The sequence below is a fragment of the Pezoporus occidentalis genome, unplaced genomic scaffold, assembly GCF_034315485.1.
Source record: "Pezoporus occidentalis ecotype Australia unplaced genomic scaffold, CSIRO_AGI_Poc_V1 ctg90, whole genome shotgun sequence".
NCBI classification, from domain to species: Eukaryota; Metazoa; Chordata; class Aves; order Psittaciformes; family Psittacidae; genus Pezoporus; species Pezoporus occidentalis.
The window spans coordinates 2,487,681-2,507,550 of record NW_026916263.1 but is presented as its reverse complement, the minus strand read 5'-3'; the positions used below and the strand labels follow the sequence as shown (position 1 = coordinate 2,507,550).

At 41.4% G+C, this 19,870-nt stretch overlaps 1 protein-coding gene and 2 non-coding genes across 4 annotated transcripts in view; all 3 read left to right on the top strand.

Annotated features, from left to right (window-relative positions):
- Positions 1-15,248: 15,248 nt before the first annotated feature.
- The window catches only part of LOC134156808 (cytochrome c oxidase subunit 7C, mitochondrial), a 575,449-nt gene continuing 570,827 nt past the window's right edge, over positions 15,249-19,870 (top strand). Inside the window, exons 1-3 of one of the 2 annotated variants that reach the window (XM_062605188.1) lie at positions 15,249-15,416; positions 16,522-16,667; positions 17,879-17,970. In XM_062605188.1, the coding sequence (XP_062461172.1) occupies positions 15,342-15,416; positions 16,522-16,638 (192 nt within the window). In that variant the 5' untranslated portion in view covers positions 15,249-15,341 and the 3' untranslated portion in view covers positions 16,639-16,667; positions 17,879-17,970. Of the gene's footprint in view, positions 15,417-16,521; positions 16,668-17,878; positions 17,971-19,870 lie in introns of those variants that run through there. The other variant, XM_062605189.1, reaches the window with a different exon arrangement.
- Positions 16,037-16,099, top strand: LOC134156837 (small nucleolar RNA Z39). Its single transcript, XR_009962092.1, has one exon. It is a non-coding gene; the product is annotated as a small nucleolar RNA Z39 (small nucleolar RNA).
- LOC134156836 (small nucleolar RNA Z39) lies at positions 17,206-17,267 on the top strand. Its single transcript, XR_009962091.1, has one exon. It is a non-coding gene; the product is annotated as a small nucleolar RNA Z39 (small nucleolar RNA).

The window sequence follows — 19,870 nt, the reverse complement described above, 5'->3', positions numbered from 1 at the left end:
CCTTTCCCTTCAGGAACGGGCCACCACTGAACCACAATACCATATATTAATAGTGTGATTGCAATTTGAATAGTGACTTACACCTGTGGCATTTAAACAGACCTCATACCCTGGTTCCTGGTGTCATACATCTTCGTACACAGGTATAATATTCTTTGCTTCGATTAGGATTAACTGTGCCAAATCTTAGTTTGTCCGTGAGATAGTGTTAGAAATTGGAACTCCAATTAATGGAAGGCCCTGCTCTTCTCCTGATTCAGGCAACTGTGCACACAGCCAACAGTCACTACAATTAACAACTTTAGTAACATTCTGCATTAATTTCAGGTATAAGTATTAGTCCCAAGCTGGTATGTCAGTTATCACATATATCCAAATTATGACTGCTATCATTTCATATGCGAGGGTCCTGAAGGTTCAATCCGCCATGTCTTCTCTGGTTCTGGTGCTTTCTTTGTTCTTGGAAGGAGGTTGTTCCTTTATCTTCACTGCTGTAAAGGTGGTCAGTATTATTGGATATGGTCTGCTCCACTTCTCCTGTAGAGGACCTCCTGAAAAATTCTTAACGTAAACCCAGTCTCTGGATCTAAAAGGGTGAGTCGGATAATCCGTGCCTCTCACTCTTGTCCTCAGTATTCTCTTATTTCTTCTAATTGTTTTCCCAGATTGACCAGAAATTTTAGGAGATAGCCTTCTCCCACTTTCAGAAGACTTTCTCCTTTAAACTGGGACTGATACGGTCTTCCACATAAAATTTTATATGGGATAGCCTCGTCTTTCGACCGAGGTTTAGTTCAAATTCTTAATAGAGCCAGCGGTAAGGCTTGGTATCAATATCTTGACATATTTTATTAATCTGTTGTTTGATCATCTTTCCTACTTGCCCGCTGGCCTGAGGCCTGTAAGGAACATGTAGTTGCCAATCAGTTTCTAATTTTTGCTAATTTCTTGTCATTATTTTGCACCAAAGGGCGAGCCTCGGTCGGAAGAAATTGCCTCTGGTACTCCAAAACAAGGTAGTATACTGTTTAACAATGTCCCAATTACTTGTCTTGTATTATTTATTCTACAAGGGAATGCTTCTGGCCACCCTGAAAAAGCATTCGTTAACACCAACAAATATTGGTCTCGGTAATTCAGAAAAATTTATTTGCCAGTGCTGTCCCGGATAACTTCCTCCCCAGTTGTACCAATTTGATTTCTATTTTCAATTTTAGGATTATTCTTGAGACAGAGCTGACATTGTCACTAATTGAACTATGTTCTATAGATTCCTTCCTGCAATTTGTTCATCTAAGTATTTACACAAAGAGTTGCTAGCTACCTCAATGAGTTTTATTATGTTCCTCCTGAACTAGCTTCCAGAGTTGGTTATAGGGGATCGCAATCCGCCCATCAGGTATCTGAACCCAGTCTTCTTTGTTTTCCTCTCCTTTGAGATCTCCAATCAATTTTCTATCCTCCTTTGAATATCTAGGTTTAGATTTCTCAATTGTTAGTTTGCCATCAGGGATTAAGGGAATGAGTTTGGATTGTTGAAATTGGCCAAATTTCACCTTGTTGATACCCTCGGCAATGCATAATACCTACTTCCTCAGGTAGCTGAACAGCTTTCAGTAGTTGTAACATGTGTAATCTGTTTCTCCTGTGTGTTCAAAGGTCCTCGTTCTTTCCAGATGGCGCCCTGTGCATGGACCACACCAAATGCGTATTTAGAATCAGTCAAAATATTTATCCTTTTGTCTTTAGACAATTCCAGGGCACCTTCCAGGTTTCTTTCAAATCTGGTCGGCTTGAATATAGTTTCATATGGTGGCCAAGCAGTCGTGTGTTAATAGTTGCTGGATTCACAACATTAGTGACCACAATTTCTATATCATCGTGTTGCACAAGGGTGGCCTGGTATTTTAAAAAACATGAGGGAGATAAGCAGTGGGCTTCTTTCTGTTGCAGGAATGCTGATACAAACATGGGGCACTAGCACAGTAATTTTCATTTTTTCTTTTTCTTTTTTTTTTTTTTTTTTTCCCCAAGGTGGGTTTGCGAGCCTCTTCAATATTCATGACAACTGCTGCCACAGCTCTTAGGCATCCGGGCCATCCTTTGCTCGCTTCATTCAGGTGTTTTGAAAAATACACCACTGCTCTCTTACAGGGTCCTCGTTTCTGAGTAAGGACCACCAAAGCTATTTCCTGTTCTTCATAGGAATATAGCCAAAAGGATTTAGTCACATCCAGAAGTCAGAGCTGCAGCTCTCATTAGCTCTGGTCTTTAAATTTCTAAAGCCCTCCTCTGCTGAATCAGTCCATTCCAAAGAGAGAGGGGTTTCTTTTAACAGTTCATATAGGGGTCTTACCAGAACACCATAATCATGCATCCAAAGTCTGCATCATCCAGTCATTCCCAGGAACATCTGGACCTCCTTGATGGTTGGCAGTCGTGGAGTTTGACAGATGGCTTCTTTTCTAGCCGTTCCAAGTTTTCTCTGTCCTCCTGTTATTTCATATCCTAGGTAGGAAAGTCGGGTTTGGATTAGTTGGGCCTTTTGTCTGGTTACCCAGTAACCATTCAGTCTCAGAAAATTCAATAGTCCCACCATCCACTGGACACATTCTTCCTTTGTTTCTGTGGCAATTAATAGGTCATCCACATATTGTAACAGAGTCCCCGTCTGAGTGGGTGGTTTGCATGATCCTAGTTCCAGTGCTAACTGATTTCCAGAAATCGTTGGACTGTTTTAAACCCTTTAGGTAATATTGTCCCAAGTTAATTGGGTTTTCTTTACTGTGTCAGGATGTTCCCATTCAAAAGCAAATAAATTCTGGTTTTCTTTGGCCAATGGTAAGCAAAAGAAAGAGTCCTTTAAATCCAAGACGGCAAACCATTTCTGATTCAAATTAGTCAATAAGGTATACGGATCAGTTATTACTGAATATCCTCTACAAATTTGTTGATTCCTGAGATCTTGAACCAGTCTGCAACTTTTCTTTACTGGCAAGATAGGAGTATTATATTCCAATTCACATTCAGTTAAGAATTTCTATTTTAATTCCCTCTCTTGCAATTTTAGGGGATATTGTTTTATTCTAATTGGGCAGGCCCCTCTTTTTATTTCTACTTTAACAGGCAAAGCATTTTTTGCCTCACCTGGAATTTCAGATGCCCATACTCCCAGCTATACCTGGATTAAGGATTTCTTCTATTTCAGGGAGGTCCTCCTCTTTGCTTTTTCTGTTGAATTAAACTCAAAACTGCAATTAATTGATTTTTAACTCTTAATTCCATTTTGCCTTCTTTAAATGTTGCTTCTTGCCCTAATAAAGATTTTGGAGAATTTAGCATGCATAAAAATTTTATTTTTTTATTCCTATTTGTTTTCCCAATTTGTACTTTAAGGGTTTTAGAAAGAATGCCTCTTTATGCCTTTTTTTTTTTTTCGGTTTGTTTTTTTTTCTTTTCCTTGGTGGCCAGTAGCTCCCACGTCTGTAACAAATTCTTTTCCCTCTGAATGAACGCCGAATAAGTTGCTCCTGTATCCACTAAAATTCCACTTTATTTCCTCCAGACCCTAGCTTTAATTTAACCAGTGGATCTGCTAGGGTAGATTCCCCAAGTCCCTTGTCAGCCTAGTTCCAATTCAGCCGCCGGAGCGACCCCATGGCACTCCCCCCCCCCCCCCCCAGCCCCGGGCAGTCTCACTTCCAACGTCCAAAACTCCCCACAACACACACACCAATCCGGTCCCATGGGAGAAGAACCCACTTCCCCCACCTTTGCCCGACATTCCTCCTCCACCAGTTTCAAGGCATTCAACAACCCCTCAGTCCCGTCTACCAACACGTAGTCCCGTCTGTGCCCACTTGTTTGCCTGCCCCGTGCTCAAAGACAGGAGCTGCGCAAGCTCCCCGTCTTGGTTTCCCCCCCTCCCCGTTTTTTTTTTACAGCTGCTCACCCTGCTCTGCTGGGGTTACAGATGCCTGCCTCTGCAACAGTACTTCTGGTTTCATGTGAATGTGCTGCTTGTTGCCAGTGACAGCAATTTCCTCCTCCTTACCAAGATCTGATAGGACAGATAGAGAGGGTGCTCCTCTCGGAGGTACCTGTGATATATTATTTTCCTCTTTATTTCATTCCCCCAATATCACAGGCTGAAAAACATCTCTCCAGCTTAGCTTGAAGACAGGCTGAAAAAGTTGGGGCTGTTCAGCCTGGAGAAAAAAGGCTGCGTGGAGACCTCATACCAGCCTCCCAGTATCTGAAGGGGGCCTATAGGGATGCTGGGGAAGGACTCTTCATTAGGGACTGTAGTGATAGGACAAGGGGTAACGGATTAAAACTTAAACAGGGGAAGTTTAGATTGGATATAAGGAGGAAATTCTTTCCTGTTAAGGTGGTGAGGCACTGCAATAGGTTGCCAAGGGAAGTTGTGAATGCTCCATCCCTGGCAGTGTTCAAGACCAGGCTGGACGAGGCCTTGGGTGATACAGTTTAGTGTGAGGTGTCCCTGCCCATGGCAGGGGGGTTGGAACTTGATGATTTTAAGGTCCATTCCAACCCTAACTATTCTATGTTCTACGATTCTACTTCATCCCATTTTCCTGGCCACCTCAAAATCAACATTAATTGTAACAATGTATTATAATTCAGAGTTCCATTTTTAGGCCATTTCTCCTGATCTTCCAAAGTATATAAAGGCCACCATTGGTTACAATATTTTATCAACATTTTCTTGTTTACCGAGCCCCGAGAAGACCCTCCCAGCTCTTTCCAATGTGCCAAAATGTAACCCAATGGGCTTTTCTTCAGAATTCCCTTGTTTTGATCGGCTCCTATTTCAAACAATCTTTCTATAGCTTCTCTTTCCCAGTGCTCTGCAAATGCACTTAAAAAAAAAAATGACAGCACCTACACACAAGTTTTATGATATTCTCAGGGGCTTCAGTAAAATAATATCTCTGAGTTCTGCAGATCAACTCCCCTGTTGTTAGATCACAGTTTCTGTTCCAGCAAAATTTACACTGTCCTAGTACCCACGGCAGGTTCCACTGTTCAAAAGTTATTATGCACCCATATGTGAGGCTACAAGCCTTTGCTACTGAGTGTAAAGTCCAGGTCTCAAGAGTAGTACTACAGATATTAGAGGTTATACTTCTCTTATACAGCCACTGGGGCACAGGGAGGGAACTCCTCTTAACCCCCATTAGTCACAGTTTACTTTTGTCTACTCCTCCCCCCACCGGTTAAACACTAACTACAGACATATATACACACAAAACACTTAGACACAACACAAAACAAAGACACTGTCTGTCTCTGGCCGTTCTCCTTGCAGAGAACACGGAACCGTGGATCAGGACTCCACACTTGCTTCGTAGCTATCCCACATCTCAGCCACACAAAACACTTTCACAGCCACATGGGATCCCACAGATACACTCCACACAGTGGTTCCGCTTACCCTTCTCCTGCTTCCTACACAGTCACTAGCAGGTCCGTCCTGGCTCCCAAAACCTGAGATGCAGCAGAGACCTGGTGGGTTTGCCTACCCTTCACCTGCTTCCTCTACAGTCATTAGCAGGTCCTTCCTGGCTCCCAAAACCTGGGATGCAGCGAAAACTCAGATTCGCCCGATCCGCCTTCAGGATCGCTCGCAGCTGCTCTGTTGGTTGATGAGCCCCCTGCTTGCAAGCTCTACCTGCCAAAGGGAACTTCACTGTGTGCCAGACGTCTCTGCACGCCTTATCAGCAGCCCCAGGCCATACATATGCCTTACAGGCCCCCTAAATTACATAATTCCAAGCATACCTTTTCTCCGCAGCCAGCACAGGTTGTTGTCTGTCCCCACAGTGAGTGGACGAGAAGCAGAGCTCCTCCAGGCAAGTGGCCTGGGGTGCCTAGGATGTCCGCCCCTCAGCCGATCCCGCAGCCGAACAGAGGTCTCCTGCCTGGCTCGCCAAATTGATACGCAGATTGACTCCACAACTCGTTAGAACTTATAAAGTAGGTATGCTTTCTATTTAGTGCTGAGGCGCAAGGGGATAATTCCTCAAAGCCATGTGTACCTCAATGCTGTTTCTCTAACCCCCTTGTGCAACCCCCTTGTACATTGGTCAACCCTCTGCATCAGCACACTATACCAAATAGCATGTATAGGTTCTGTATTTTGATTTACAGGCACACACCCAAAAGATTGGCTTTTCCTGCTCCTATAGAATGAGATCCAGCGACTAGAAACAAGAACAATCCATCATCTTCTATGTACTACCATTTAAATAATTTATCTGAAAAAGAGTATCATTAGAATACATAGCTGAAGGCAGTTTTTACTCACAGGAAGAAATTATACATAGTGGAAATGACACAGAAAGGTACTAAACACCAGCAGAACCCTGTCTGCACTTGTATATTCTGTAGCAGTCTGTGGCCAAGTACAAACTAGTATCTGCACCACTCAGTCTGAGACTTGACAAGACTCACTACAAAAATCATACAGCTACAAGCATAAGACTAAGAAAAAGAGTGGGATCACTTGTCATGTTGATCAGAGTATAAACTCACACAGACAGCAGCTGCTGCTGACTCCTTCAAATCCAAATCACAGATTAACTTTATATCCAGGCTTTGTTTTGAATTCATCTTCCTTTGCTTGCCATAAATTCAAACATAAAACTGAAAACTGACCCACATTTATGCTTTATGAACATGCATTTCTACAAAAGTCATCTAAGACTGAGGCCACTATGGAACTTCTGAGCAAGGGACTTAAAATTCCCTTTAAAGTACAGGGCTATGTAATCTTTTCCAGCGACAGATGACTCAAACCCAGGCCTACTTCTGAGTGAAGAGCTGTGCAATCTCAGCTCAAAGGTCTGAGGAAAAACAAAAATATGCTGAATTGTCAGAAAACGCTATGAGAAAGTCCATAAACTAAAACCATGAAAAATGAAGAATGCAGAACTGCAGAGAACAGTAGGATTGTTAAGAACAGTCAGCAGACCAAGATTTCAAGAGGACAAAGACTTGCACAGAAATATTCTGTCAAAAAAAAAAAAAAAATAGGAACTACAAGCTATCCAACTGTGCTGTCATCATTACATGTATTACTAACAAAATCATGCCTCCACACAACATGCAGGACATGACGTTACCACCTAAATCCTTTACTAAAACAGAGTGACCGGAAAAAATATTTATGATCTTAACAAATATATCAGTCTCAGTGGGAGGAAAAAGAATAAACACCACATTAAGCACAGTAAATGGAAAATAAAGTGTTTATTATATTGTCACTTCTAATTCTAGGAGATTTAATAGATATACCCTTAAAACACTCACATGCCCTTTGGAGACTATGATAACAGAACGATGCATTACTATCTTCCTTCTATTTAGACACCAAATCAGATGCATCAGATGAAAACACAGATTCACTTGTAATGCCAATCCCAGTTTGGGATGCACTTCAGCATATACTGGAGTACCATGTAGTACCAGGCATCTACACACCAAAGAGCCTTGCCAAATTGAAGCATCAGTCCATGGATTGAGTACTCAGGAAACTCAGTTTAAGGCACTCCTGGAAAACGGCAGAAGAATAAATGGCCCCAAGGGGTCTGCCAAGTCAGGGCTAGAAAGAGACTTCATTTTGGGGAAAAAGAACACTAACACCTTTTCACTCTGGTCATATGACTTGCAAGAGGTTTCCAGATGAAAGAAATCACAGAACTACAGAGCAGAGGCAAAATGTGGGCTGAAGTTGCGGCACAAGTCCTCAATCTCAAGAGACAAGAGGTTTCTACATACTTACTCTACATGTGCAATTCTCATGCTTAAGGGAATAATCTAGGACAAAGTGTTACTGCTGATAAAAATGATTTGTGCATGTTAAGTTGATGTATGACATTATGCACATAAGTAAAACACAGCTGTGGAAATAACCTTTTTCTTATATACTCTCCCTTTTCTTATAGAAATTTTGTACCACTGCCCCATACTCCTACAAGCAGAAGTATCTGCCCTTCAATTCTTACCCACAGAACTGCAGCTTCCAGCACATTTCCAATCATGCATCATATTTATCTGAAAAGCTCAACAGCAGTATTCAAGCTAGATTCAGCAAGAGAGAGTCAGCCATGTGCTTGCCTGACCAAAGCAAAAGCCAGCAAAGCAACATTCACGCCTCAGCTGTCCAGAGCCTGCTCCTCACTCTGAGGAACCATAACGGAACCCATTTAGCTAAGTTTAACTGTGCTATGTGCTACCTGAATAGTAGGAAACAGGAGAGTATAACGGACCATCAATCTGATCAGTTTTGCGTTAATTCTAAATGAAATATTCATAATCTTACGTCCTGATCAAGACAGGCAATAAATATTTTTTATTCAAACTGAGCACCTATAGGAAAATGAGGTTTTTTCTGTTTCAGATTTCCAGTGTTTCAGTCTAGTTATTTTCACAGAGAAGAACAACTTGCTTTCCAGTAATGAGACACCGTTGAGCTGGATTAAATACGCTGTATTCTCACAAAGTTAGCCATTTTTACACTTGAATAGTCAAAGCAAAAAATTGGCAGTATCATACAGCTCTAGTCAGAAGTCAAGTTTCCAACTGTGAAATGAAATTCTGTGAAGCAACTGAGTATGTACAGTAGGAAAAAACATCCAATGCTATCCCCGTGTCTAGTTGGCAATAATTCCTGTATATAAAATGTACTGAATTGCCATTTATGAAATGAACCATTTTAAAGGAGAGACTGACAAGCTGCTGAAGCTATCAAATTCTTCAGCTTTATACACATCTCTGCCAAGACACAGAATAAAGCACAGACAAGACATGAAAAAATGATAGCTTTAGAGCAACAGAAAATGTTCATAGTATGTGATAAATAAATCAGGCATGTGATAAAAGTTTGGAACCAGAAAGGATTAAAAATGACAATAAGTCCACTCAACTTGAATTATAGAGTATATTTCTTCAGACATTTAGGGGATTTCTTTTAATCTCAGGAACAAATTAAGTTGATACAAAATCTTAAAAAACGTTCAAGTAAAGGTCTGAATGAGGATTTTGTAGTTCCAGGTTCTACATAGACTTCATGCAAGGTATTGGCTGCATCTAATTCCACTGCTTGGAAACTTGGCTGCTACAAAGGTAGCAGGCTTAATGAGATGTCTAGGTTGTTAGGCGTAGAGGAGTAACTTGACAGTCATGCACCATGTAGCTGCTAATGACACAGGGAAGATGGTGAGTACCTGGGAGACTAAACTCATGCTGCTAAGGAGTCCAACTGACCAGGAATTTCATGACAGTGTTGTGTGATGGTGCTGTTTTCATGCTGGGAGGCAGATAGAGCTCTGGCACTGTAATACATAGATGAGGTAATGGTGTAGAGAGAAGGCATTAAAGTTGTTCCTTGTTGTACAGGGAACTGCAGTGTAGACACAACCTAGGGGTGGAATATCTGGGGAGTGACACGCCAGCTGAAGTGCCATTTGCTTACAGCTCAGTTCACCTCTAAATCTAGCCTGATTCTACTGCCTAATGTTTAAAGGAATAGGGGAAAAAAGGGCTGCAGTTAATTTGAGTAGGAAATCTGAAAATCTCAGTTGCTCACAAGTTCATTGTCACTTGCTGTTCTGTGAGAAGGCTGCATTTCCAAAGAAATGCAGCAGTTAAAGGGAAATGAATGTGGAATCAGGAAGATTTTTTGTTTTGTACTTTTTATGAAAATAATTAACTATTAAAGGTCATGTTGCAGTTCTCTGTTACTTATTGGACCAATGCAGTTACACCTCTATTTACTATAAAGTACTTTCACAGTGCTGACATACTCAGAAACTTGTAGTTAGTCATAAGCAATAACTCTCTGTATTATTAACTTTCTCTAATAGCAGTAAGTAAGTTTAGGGTAAACATGGTTATTCCAGGGCTCCTAGATAATCCTGTACACTAAAATGCTCCTTCAAACACAAGTTCTAGCCATGCAATGACTGTTACAGTAAGATAGTTCAAAATGCAGTAATTTTTATGCTGCTCACTGTAATTAAAACCAAACATGTCTTGGTGTCTATGACAAAAATAAGCAGCTTTACATACTCCATTTTAGAAAGATGTCAAGACAAAATAATGCAAAGTAGCTTTTACTCACTACACAAGTATCTTATTCTTGTGAAATCTCTACAACAGACCCCATATAATAAACCTTTCATTAAATATTTTATATGGGCTTTTGTGAGACTCAATTAATGCTGCAACATGCTTTGAGATTAGCAAAAAAAAAAAACAACTCTGTCAGGGTAAAATACTCTTTTCAGACACTCATTTTGCTTGTGAAATGTGGTTTTGTGCATACAAATGAGACTTCACATCCATAAGGAAGCATTTATATGAAGGAGCAATTTTTTAAATATTTCACATAAGGTGAAAATAAATTTACATAGGTACATCCGAAGCTGCCATTTTACCATTATGCACATCCACCTACAGCTATGCTCAACCTGCTTTCATGAGTAGCATTCCATCTATAAACACATGCCCAAATTTTCATATTACCTGTGTTTTTCACAGAAAATTGACACTACAGTAGTTGCAAGTGACTACCCGAATAAGCAGGAACACCCCAAAGAATTTCCTATGGCACTTTCACAGTCATGGGTGATTTAAAAATATGAAATACGTAGATACTGTGTTACTTCCCCCTTACAATCCTCATAGTAAAACAAAAGATCCAACCTGAGCTAACAAGCCATATCTGGATGCACAGGTTTCTAAGAGACCCTAAAGTCACAGTACTTCAACTCAGGTTGAGACCAATAAGCCTAACTGCGTATGTTTATGTTTACCATGTTAAGTGTAAAATATTAAAGATCTCAATTAACATGGTTTTAAAGTAAAGGTAAGTTGCATGTGGTTGACAAAAATGCTAGCTTACAGTGGAGTGCCAGAAGCTCTTTGCACTTAAAAACATTACAGTACAATAAGAAATCTCACCAATTTTAATCTCTTGTTTATAAAGCATTGTGATAAACTGAAATCTGCTTATAAATTTGCAAACCAATGTAACACCCACCAGAGTATCTACTTATCTTTAAGTATCATCAAGGATGATCCTGGGAAATAAAACTCATAAATGCACTAAACATTGTAAGTCTGAGACCTGGGAAATAACTTGGTTTTGTCTCATGTAATAATTTTCTCATACTCTAATCCCAAATAAAATATACATATTCAGAGCTAAAGCTGTAGCTGGACAAGCTATTTTTGCCAACCTAAACTAATACTGCTGCCAAGAAAAGCACTAATTCTATGCTTCCATTTCCACCTTTTTACTGCTACAACTGCTTCACACCCTTCTGTTGGCCAGCCTAAGTTCTTGCGCAATTACACAGTAAACTGGATCTGTGGAATGATACACTCAATAAAACACCTGGGGAAAAAAGATGAAGTGTCCTTACAACTATGCCTTACAAAAACTATTTTCAGTCTGTAAATATCTTTGAAAGTAACTCCATCCATTTCATACTTTAAGGAGGGCTTGCCCGTTTGGAAGCTTGGCTACTTTTAATAATTATGTCCATGATAAAATAATAAAAGATACTACTTCTCCTAACAACCTTCTCCCACATGTCCTTGTACTATCCACACCTACAACAGTGCTGTAACTCTTTCCACAGGACAATTGCTCTATTTCACTTTCCAGAAACTTACGTGAGCTGTCTGGAAGCAAAGAAAGAGTCTACTTAGAGTAAGAATTCTTTTAAACTAGCACTCTCTATATCCCTTTATCTAAAGGTTTTCAGCCTTTCCTTGTGTTAATACAGATGCTTCACATTCTAACACTTCCTTTGGTTGATGATCCCGATGTCATTTTTAATGCTCCTCTCATTTTGTTTTATATTTCTAATATATTTTCACATTTATTTATCCTGTGGAACACCAATAATAACAAAAAAACCCAACTCTCATATATAAGGCAAGCTAAATTACTTTTATGAAAGACACACCTCTACAATTGCGCAATCAGAGTAAGCCATTAAGGAACTTTTTTTATTAAGTGATATGTCTATTAAACCATAGTTTTGCTAAAAATATGCAACTAATATCCATTGTATAAAGCCTCTTAAAACTTCTATTCAGCCTTTCCACTTCATTAATTAGCATTTCACAACTGCTTAATCTTGTGGTTAATACCTGACCTTATGACTAGAAAGATGTTAACCCCTCATAGTTATTAACTGCTCAAAAAAATAACTTATCATGTCAACAAATACACAGGATAATTTCTGCAGAAAACCAGTATTTTTGTGCTGTGTGCGATAGCTACATTGTCTCCCAAGACCTCCATCCATGATATTTAGGGTGTTTATGGTATTAGAAAGTTTTGGTTAAGTATATAGATCTGAACTTACCCACATATAATTTTAGTATTTAAAAAACAAGTATTTCATCCATTCATAAAACAGGACTGAAAAAGCCAGTATGACTTGCATCTTGGTTCTGTCACTTCATTTCAGTGACTAGCATGATCTTCTTGGAATCTCATAGTCCTCTCTAAGACCCTGAGAAACCTGCTAAATTGTCCAGTAATCTTTCTATGCTTGTTTCATCTAGATCACAATACAGATATCAAGCATTGTTTTCTTTAGTCACCTTTTTTTCTTATTTGTATTTTTGCCTTACCATTCAAGTAGAGGAAGGTTCCTTGTCGGGAAAAGTGAGTAGTAGTAAGGAAGCAGTACCTGAAACAATTCATCACCTAGTCATATTCACAAGCAGCAAAATGTACTATGTTACTGAAAATTAAGAAGATAACCTGGCAAATCTAAGGAATTATAGCAACAGTGTTTTCTTTTTTAAAGGAAGAAAAGAGTTGTGTGAATCGAAAGCCTAGATTCAAAGATTCATACATTTAAAAGCCAGAAGATACCATTACAATAATGTGTTCTGAACCTCTGCATAACAGGATAGGGAATTTCACCCAGTAATTCCCTATGTAAGGCCCCAAATTTGTGTATAAGTTAGACAGACTTTTTCCAAAGGTACCCAGCAGAGCATTCACCATATCCTTTAATAATCTGCCCTTCCACCTGTTTATCCCCACTATGATTACTGTACATATTTTTAATAATTTTGAAAATATTATCTTTCATTTCTTTGCCAAAATTTCAGCTGGTTTTCTACACTCTTTCTGCATGGTTTCTTAAGCACCTGGACTAGCATATTTAATTTCCTATATTACCCTCAGAAGGTGAACAGATATGAGTGTTCATACAAAATTCTTCACCAGGTAATTCGTTCTCCTGAGGATCTACCACACTCTATCATTATGTACCTACAGATAGCTACTTCTGCCTACATAGAAAACATCTGCAGAACACCAGTTCCAAAAAGTAAACTACTACTGCTAAAGAAAGCCCGTAACTGCATCACTGTAACTGTCAGTTTAGAAGATTCATGGATTATCTGGAAGTGAAAGATACTGGTTCTACTGGTTTTGTCCCTTCTAACACTAATCTATGTGTAAATACACAACATAGCCCTAAAATGAAATGACGACACATCAGCCTATCAAAAACATACCAGAATGTACTCAGTCAATGAAACACTGTAGTACCAGGATACATAGAAAAGCCAGTGAGTAAATTCTCACACTGGTGAGGCAATTTTCTCTACTATGTGATGCTTAGTATCTGCTTTTGAAATTAACAGTATTATTGCCTAACACAAAATTTATACGGGTGGCAAGCTCAAGCCCAGTAGTAGCAATGTAGTACCGTGACACCACTCTTTCCACCAGGAGAGCAACAACAGCTGTGGTATGCCAAAAAATACCTACAATAGCACAAGGACAAGAACTACAATTCCACTAAGTGACTAAAATTATACTCTAGTAGACTAAGCAAAAATTACCTTATGATGTTAAGCAGAAAAGAGATTTTTGAGTCCTACCACTGATTTTGTCAATCAGCTGACTAGGGGACCATAGGAAGAAAACAAATGGTTTACTTGCTGCTGAATAACATGGAAGATCTTAATTTGGTACAAAAATTTCACCAGTGAAGTGCTGCTGTTTAACATGGATTTTTATCCTGTATCCAGCATCTCTTCATCACCAACAAGCAATTTAAAATCCTCTATAGGGAAGAGCTACATATGGCGAAACCATGACAAACAGACTGCCAGACATGACACAGACCACCACTGCGCTATTAATTCCAATTAGGAAAGGCTTGAGAAAAACAGGCAAAAAGGAGGCCTGGCTGTATAAACAGCAAGGGAGTTAGCAGAAGCAGAAGAACATCCCCTAACAAGACTTCAGATTTAGGAAATGAAGAAAGAACTGTAAACTCTGACACATAGAAATATAATTAGATAGCGGGGGGGGGGGGAAACAAAAAAGTTTGAAATACTCTCTGCATACTGGGTGAAAAATACTTAATTTCAGGACAACATAGGCAGCCTCTGTTCCTACTGCAATGCTGATTAAGCTCAGATTTCGACTCGCACCTCCACTACTCTGCAACATTCCAAAGGAGGAAAGGTTCAGGATATCCAGGTTAAAAACTGTGCTATTCTGAATCATAGAATGGTTAGTGTCAAAAAGGACTTTAAGATCATCCAGCTCCCACCCCCTGTCACAACCAGGGACACTTTCCATTAGACCAGGTGCCTCCAAGTCCCGTCCAGGCTGGCCTTGAACACTGCCAGGGATGGGATAGCCAGAGCTTTCTGGGCAACCTGTGCCAGGGCCTCACCAACCTCACAGGGAAGTACTTCTGCCTAAGAGCTCATCTCAGTCTCCCCTCTGCCAGGTTAAAGCCATTCCCCCTGGTCCTGTTGCTACAGTCCCTGACGAAGAGTCCCTCCCGGCCATCTTTGTAGACCCATTTCAGACACTGAAAGGCTGCTACAGGTCTCACACAGCCTTCTGTTTTCCAGGCTGGACAGTCCAAATTTCCTCAGCTTTCAGTGAAGATTAGCTTGAGGTAAGAAGCGCAGTTACTTGGTTTTTCGCTCCCCTTCCCCACACCTTGCCTTCTCCACTCCCCCCCCCCCCCCCACCCCAGTAACCCAGAACTGGAGCAGGCCACAAAATGGGGGGCGATGGGCGCAAACCACAGCAAGTCTCCCTTCCCTGAGGCGCTGAGCTAGTCCAATCGCGTGCCGCGGCTCGGCATCACGTGATCGCGCGGCTCGGTGCCGCACTACAACTCCCGTCATGCCTCGCGGCAAGAACGGTTTCCTCCTCCCTCCCTTCCGGCACCGCTTCCTGCTTTCTGGGGGCGCCGGTCTCGCTGAGGGAAGGTCGCAGGACGCAGGGTACGTGCTGCCCCGTCGCTACCATGCTGGCTACCGCTGTCCGCCGCTTCACCACCTCCACCCTCCGCAGAAGCCACTATGAGGAAGGCCCGGGGAAGGTAAGGTGGGAAGAAGATCGCGGTTCGCTGCGGCATGGCCTGAAGGTCGCAGGAAGGGGCCTGCAGTCGGGTTCGGTGAGGAGGTGGCGCGGGGCCGGGGGGGGGGGCCGTCAGTGCCTGCTTCTGCCTGGAGTGGGAGGGAGGGGGAAGGGTGGCCGAGGGACTGTGTGAGAAGAGCGGGAGAGGAGGAACGAATGTTTGAAGGACATAGCGCTCTCGGCGCTCAGACCCGCGGGCTGCCTGCGGCAGGCTTAGCTCCGGGGTGAGTCCGGCGAGGGGCCGGGGCTGGGAATTAGGAGATTCCTGGGGGAGAAGATCCCGTAAGAGCACTGCTGAAGCCGCAGTGCGGGCTTGGCCTGATTCCTCTATGAGACGCAGGCCTGTCCTGCCGCGGGCGTGCTAAAGGTGAGCTCCCCACTCGATGTGCCCCCGGCAAGGGTTCTGCACACGATCGGTTTCTCAGCTTCCAGAGAAATGGATGCAGAGCAGTGCTGCCCTTTTGCCGCTTCTTAGCTGATGAAGCGGGTGGCCTGCGGGGTCTCATGGCGCCACTGTTGGGGCCACAGCGAAGCAAGTTGTGGTGTGAATGACTTCAGTGTCTGGTTTTGCAGCCTTCACTGGTACAGATGATGAGCATTGCAGTATGAGGGGCAACAGTGATACTGTAAACGCTTTCTGATGTACCTTCTGCTTAACAAGTGCTTTTAAGTTCTATATCTAAAACCTAATCCTACATATGTGATGAGCACAAGAAACTCCCTTACAATAAAGATAATTAAATGTCAGAACAGGTTGTCTAAAAAGGCTGTGGGGTATATATCTTCAGGGACATTTATACTTGGCTGGACAAGGCTGTCAGCAAACTGGCCCCCCTTTAAATTTGGGGTAGAGGAGAAGAGTGGACAAAATGACCTCCAGAGGTCACATCCAAGCTGTTCTAATTACTGTGTAATTTCCCTCTCAAGGAGGGGAAATTGTAATCAGGCTGAACATTTTGTTTTGTCTGTTTGACTCCATCTGTAACTGTTCTGAGCTTCTCACATTTTTCAAGTCATGGAGGAAGTAATTGTTGATTACAGAACTAAAATTAATTTTTCTCTTCTAGAACCTTCCATTTTCTGTGGACAACAAATGGCGACTACTTGCACTAATGTGTGGATTCCTTGGAAGTGGATTTGTTGCCCCTTTTGTTATTGTCAGGCACCAGCTTCTTAAGAAATGAACACGACGGACTGTAACTGCATTAACTGGGTAACTGGTGTTGTTACATTTTGCAGCATAGTGGAATCTGTGGTCGAAACTGAGCTTTAAGGAGTCTAATCTAAAACTATTATTATAGTTTTAAGCTATTTGCAGTCCAGGTGCTTAGAGTTGTGGTCTGCAGTGGTATCTAAACTCAAGCAATGAATGGGTTTAAGTTTGCTTCATAGGGCTGCTGCACTCTCATTGTCTTAACTTTGACTCCCCAGAGGCCATACCTCTGACTGCAGTTTGGTAGTCCACCACTGGGCTAACTGACTGAGAGTGGTACTGATATTTGGATAATAATGACAACCAAAACCATGTCTGGTGTTTTTGAATAAACATAAAGCTACAGTTCATGTCATCTGGAGGAACAGGCTGCCCAGGGAGGTTGTGGAGTCTCCTTCCCTGGAGACATTCAAAACCCGCCTGGACACATTCCTGTGTAACACTATCTAGGTGTTCCTGCTCCGGCAGGGGGATTGGACTAGATGATCTTTCGAGGTCCCTTCCAATCTCTAGCATACTGTGATACTGTGAATAACTGGTGTGTGTGATGTGAACAAAACAGTATGAGAAACTGTGATACTGTAAACACTTTCTGATGTGCCAGTTAAAATGCAGTGGAAAACAAGTTTTATTGAACTTTGGTTCAACCAATGTCAAAACAGTCACACCATCTACATAGAACATTCCTAACAGTTTACAGGGTAAATTCCACTTAAAATTAGGTTGTTAATAGCAGCAACGATTTTAACTGATGCTTGCTTGTGATAATAATAAAGCAAGCCTCAAACATAGTTGATACTGTCAAAACATACCATTTCTAGCTGAAAGTCCACTTAATCTTACTCAAATTTGGAAATACCTGGTATTGCCAATTCTATAATCTGAGAAACAGTAAATCTTCCTGAGGGGCTGGAATGACCCAAGTAGTTCTTGGGAGCATTCCTAATTGGAATCTTGTAATTGGAACAAATTGAATCTGTGTAATTCATCTGCTGATGTTTTTAGTTCTCTAGGCTAAGGAGAAAAAAAAATCAGTAGACTTGTGTTGAACTTGAGCAATGAGAACTGTATGATATGTAAGTCAAGGCCTCTGGCACAAAAGCATGTTACAGATGAAGCAAAGCCCATCAGAATTCTAGTTAAAGCATAGGTTTACAGCTTTCCCTAGATTCAGAGGTTTTATTAATTCTTTGTGGGTTTTCTTCTTGCAGAGGTGAAGTCTACTACACAGCCTCTTTCAGTGGAAGGACAGCTGCAGTTGCATACCATGCCGGATATGACTAAATAAAATCTTGAATCGGAAGGTCTTGGGCTGTGTATTTTGTGGAACTCTTTGAGTGCTTTTGACAGTGGGTGTGTACTGAGGACACCTTCATATTAAATTATCTTTACATATGAAAATAGAGGGTTGGGAAAACTGCATTTCAAAACTGAAGTTGAGCTTAACATTTTTAGCTGGGTAGATATTTAAGTAGCTGTGTAAACAGCTCAAATGCTCTTCAGACTAGTCACAGAATAATGATCTAGAATAGGTTATAACTAGTGAGCTTCAGCGTGGGTATACTATCACCATAATCCATACTATAGAGTTTTTTATCTTTGGTACTCTGGGTTGAGGACATTTTGCCTCCCTTTGCTGACACTAAAGAGCCACTGATGACAGGTCTCTGCAGTGTGCTGTGTTAAGTGTGCTTGCTCTGAGCTGAAACATAGTAGATGACCTGCAGTATCCATTAGGCTTCAGGCTCAGATGATGAGGTAGGCTAGAAAACAGTACAGCAGCAATAACTGATGAGAAAATGCATTGGTAATACTCTATAGCTTATTAAAATTGATAGTGCTGCAAATATGTAGGTGTTTGGAAAGAATTGTGTGCTTTCCATTTGTAGCTGTAGTCTTGGAACATGTTCTAACATTGTAATTAAATGTAATCTAGGAATTGTCAAGTATGCTGTCATACTTCCAACTTGAATATGACAGATGTTTAAATTAATGACCCTGTTGACAGCATGAGTAGAAAGTAGTTTTCACATCTGCTGTTGCAAACACCTCGTTGGCGAAAGACAAGGTATGAAAAATGCTGTCATAAACCTCTGACGATTACTTCACCCTCCCAAAAAATGCTGTTAAGTGATGAGTTACCAAGTTTCTTCATGTGGTGTTTGGAATTACTTTTTTCTTGGAGTTAGGAAGTGGATTGTGTTAGAAGGGACCTTAAAGCTCATCCCGTTCCAGCCCACTGCCACGGCTAGGGACACTTACACTATACCAGATCGCTCCTGGCCCTGAGTGCTACCAAGGATGGGACAGCTGCAGGTTCTCTGGGCAACCTGTGCCAGGGCCTCCCCACCCTCACAGAGAAGAACTTCCTAAAATCTCATCACAATGCCTCCTCTGTCAGGTTAAAGCCATTGTAAGAGTGTCTTACACAGCAAACAGTAAAAAAAGTCCTTGATGGTTTTCTTCCAGTTGTTTCCTACTGTAGGCTCCCACTCTGTGTGTGCCATTAAGTCATGCAGAAATTAAGCCGTGTCAGCCTTGCTTTGGTTAAGTTAGCTGACTAAATGTATTGTGTTCATAAACTACCATTTGATAAACCTATGTTCATGGTGTCCTACTATTAATATTTCTTTTATAAAGCAAGTTTAGTATATTTTCATAGCCTTTTTAATCTGCCTAGTTAATTCTGCCTAAATTTCTTAAGTCTAAGTGTTGCGGTTTCAGCCCAGCTAGTAACCCAAAACCATGCAGCTGCTTGCTCACTCCCCACTTCTCCATTCCCCCCGCTTCTGGAGGGATGGGGAAAAGAATCGAATGTAATTCCCACGGCTTGAGATAAGTACAGTCCAGTAACTAAGGTATAGCACAAACCACTACTGCTACCACCAATAATAATAATGGTAAGGGAAACAGCAAGGGGAGAGAATACAGTTGCTCTCTACCCACCAACCAATATCCAACCTGAACCAAGCAGTGATCTGGGCCTTCTGGGTGACTCTCCCCAGTTTATACACTGGGCATGACCTGCTGTGGAATGGAATGCCCCTTTGGTTAGTTTGGGTCAGGTTGCTGTCTCTGCCTCCTCCCGGCTTCTTGTGCCTCTTCAATGGCAGAGCATGAGAGACTGAGCAGTCTTGAAGAGGGTAAGCACTACTGAGCAACAATTAAAAACATCAATGTGTTACCAACGCTGTTCCCAGGCT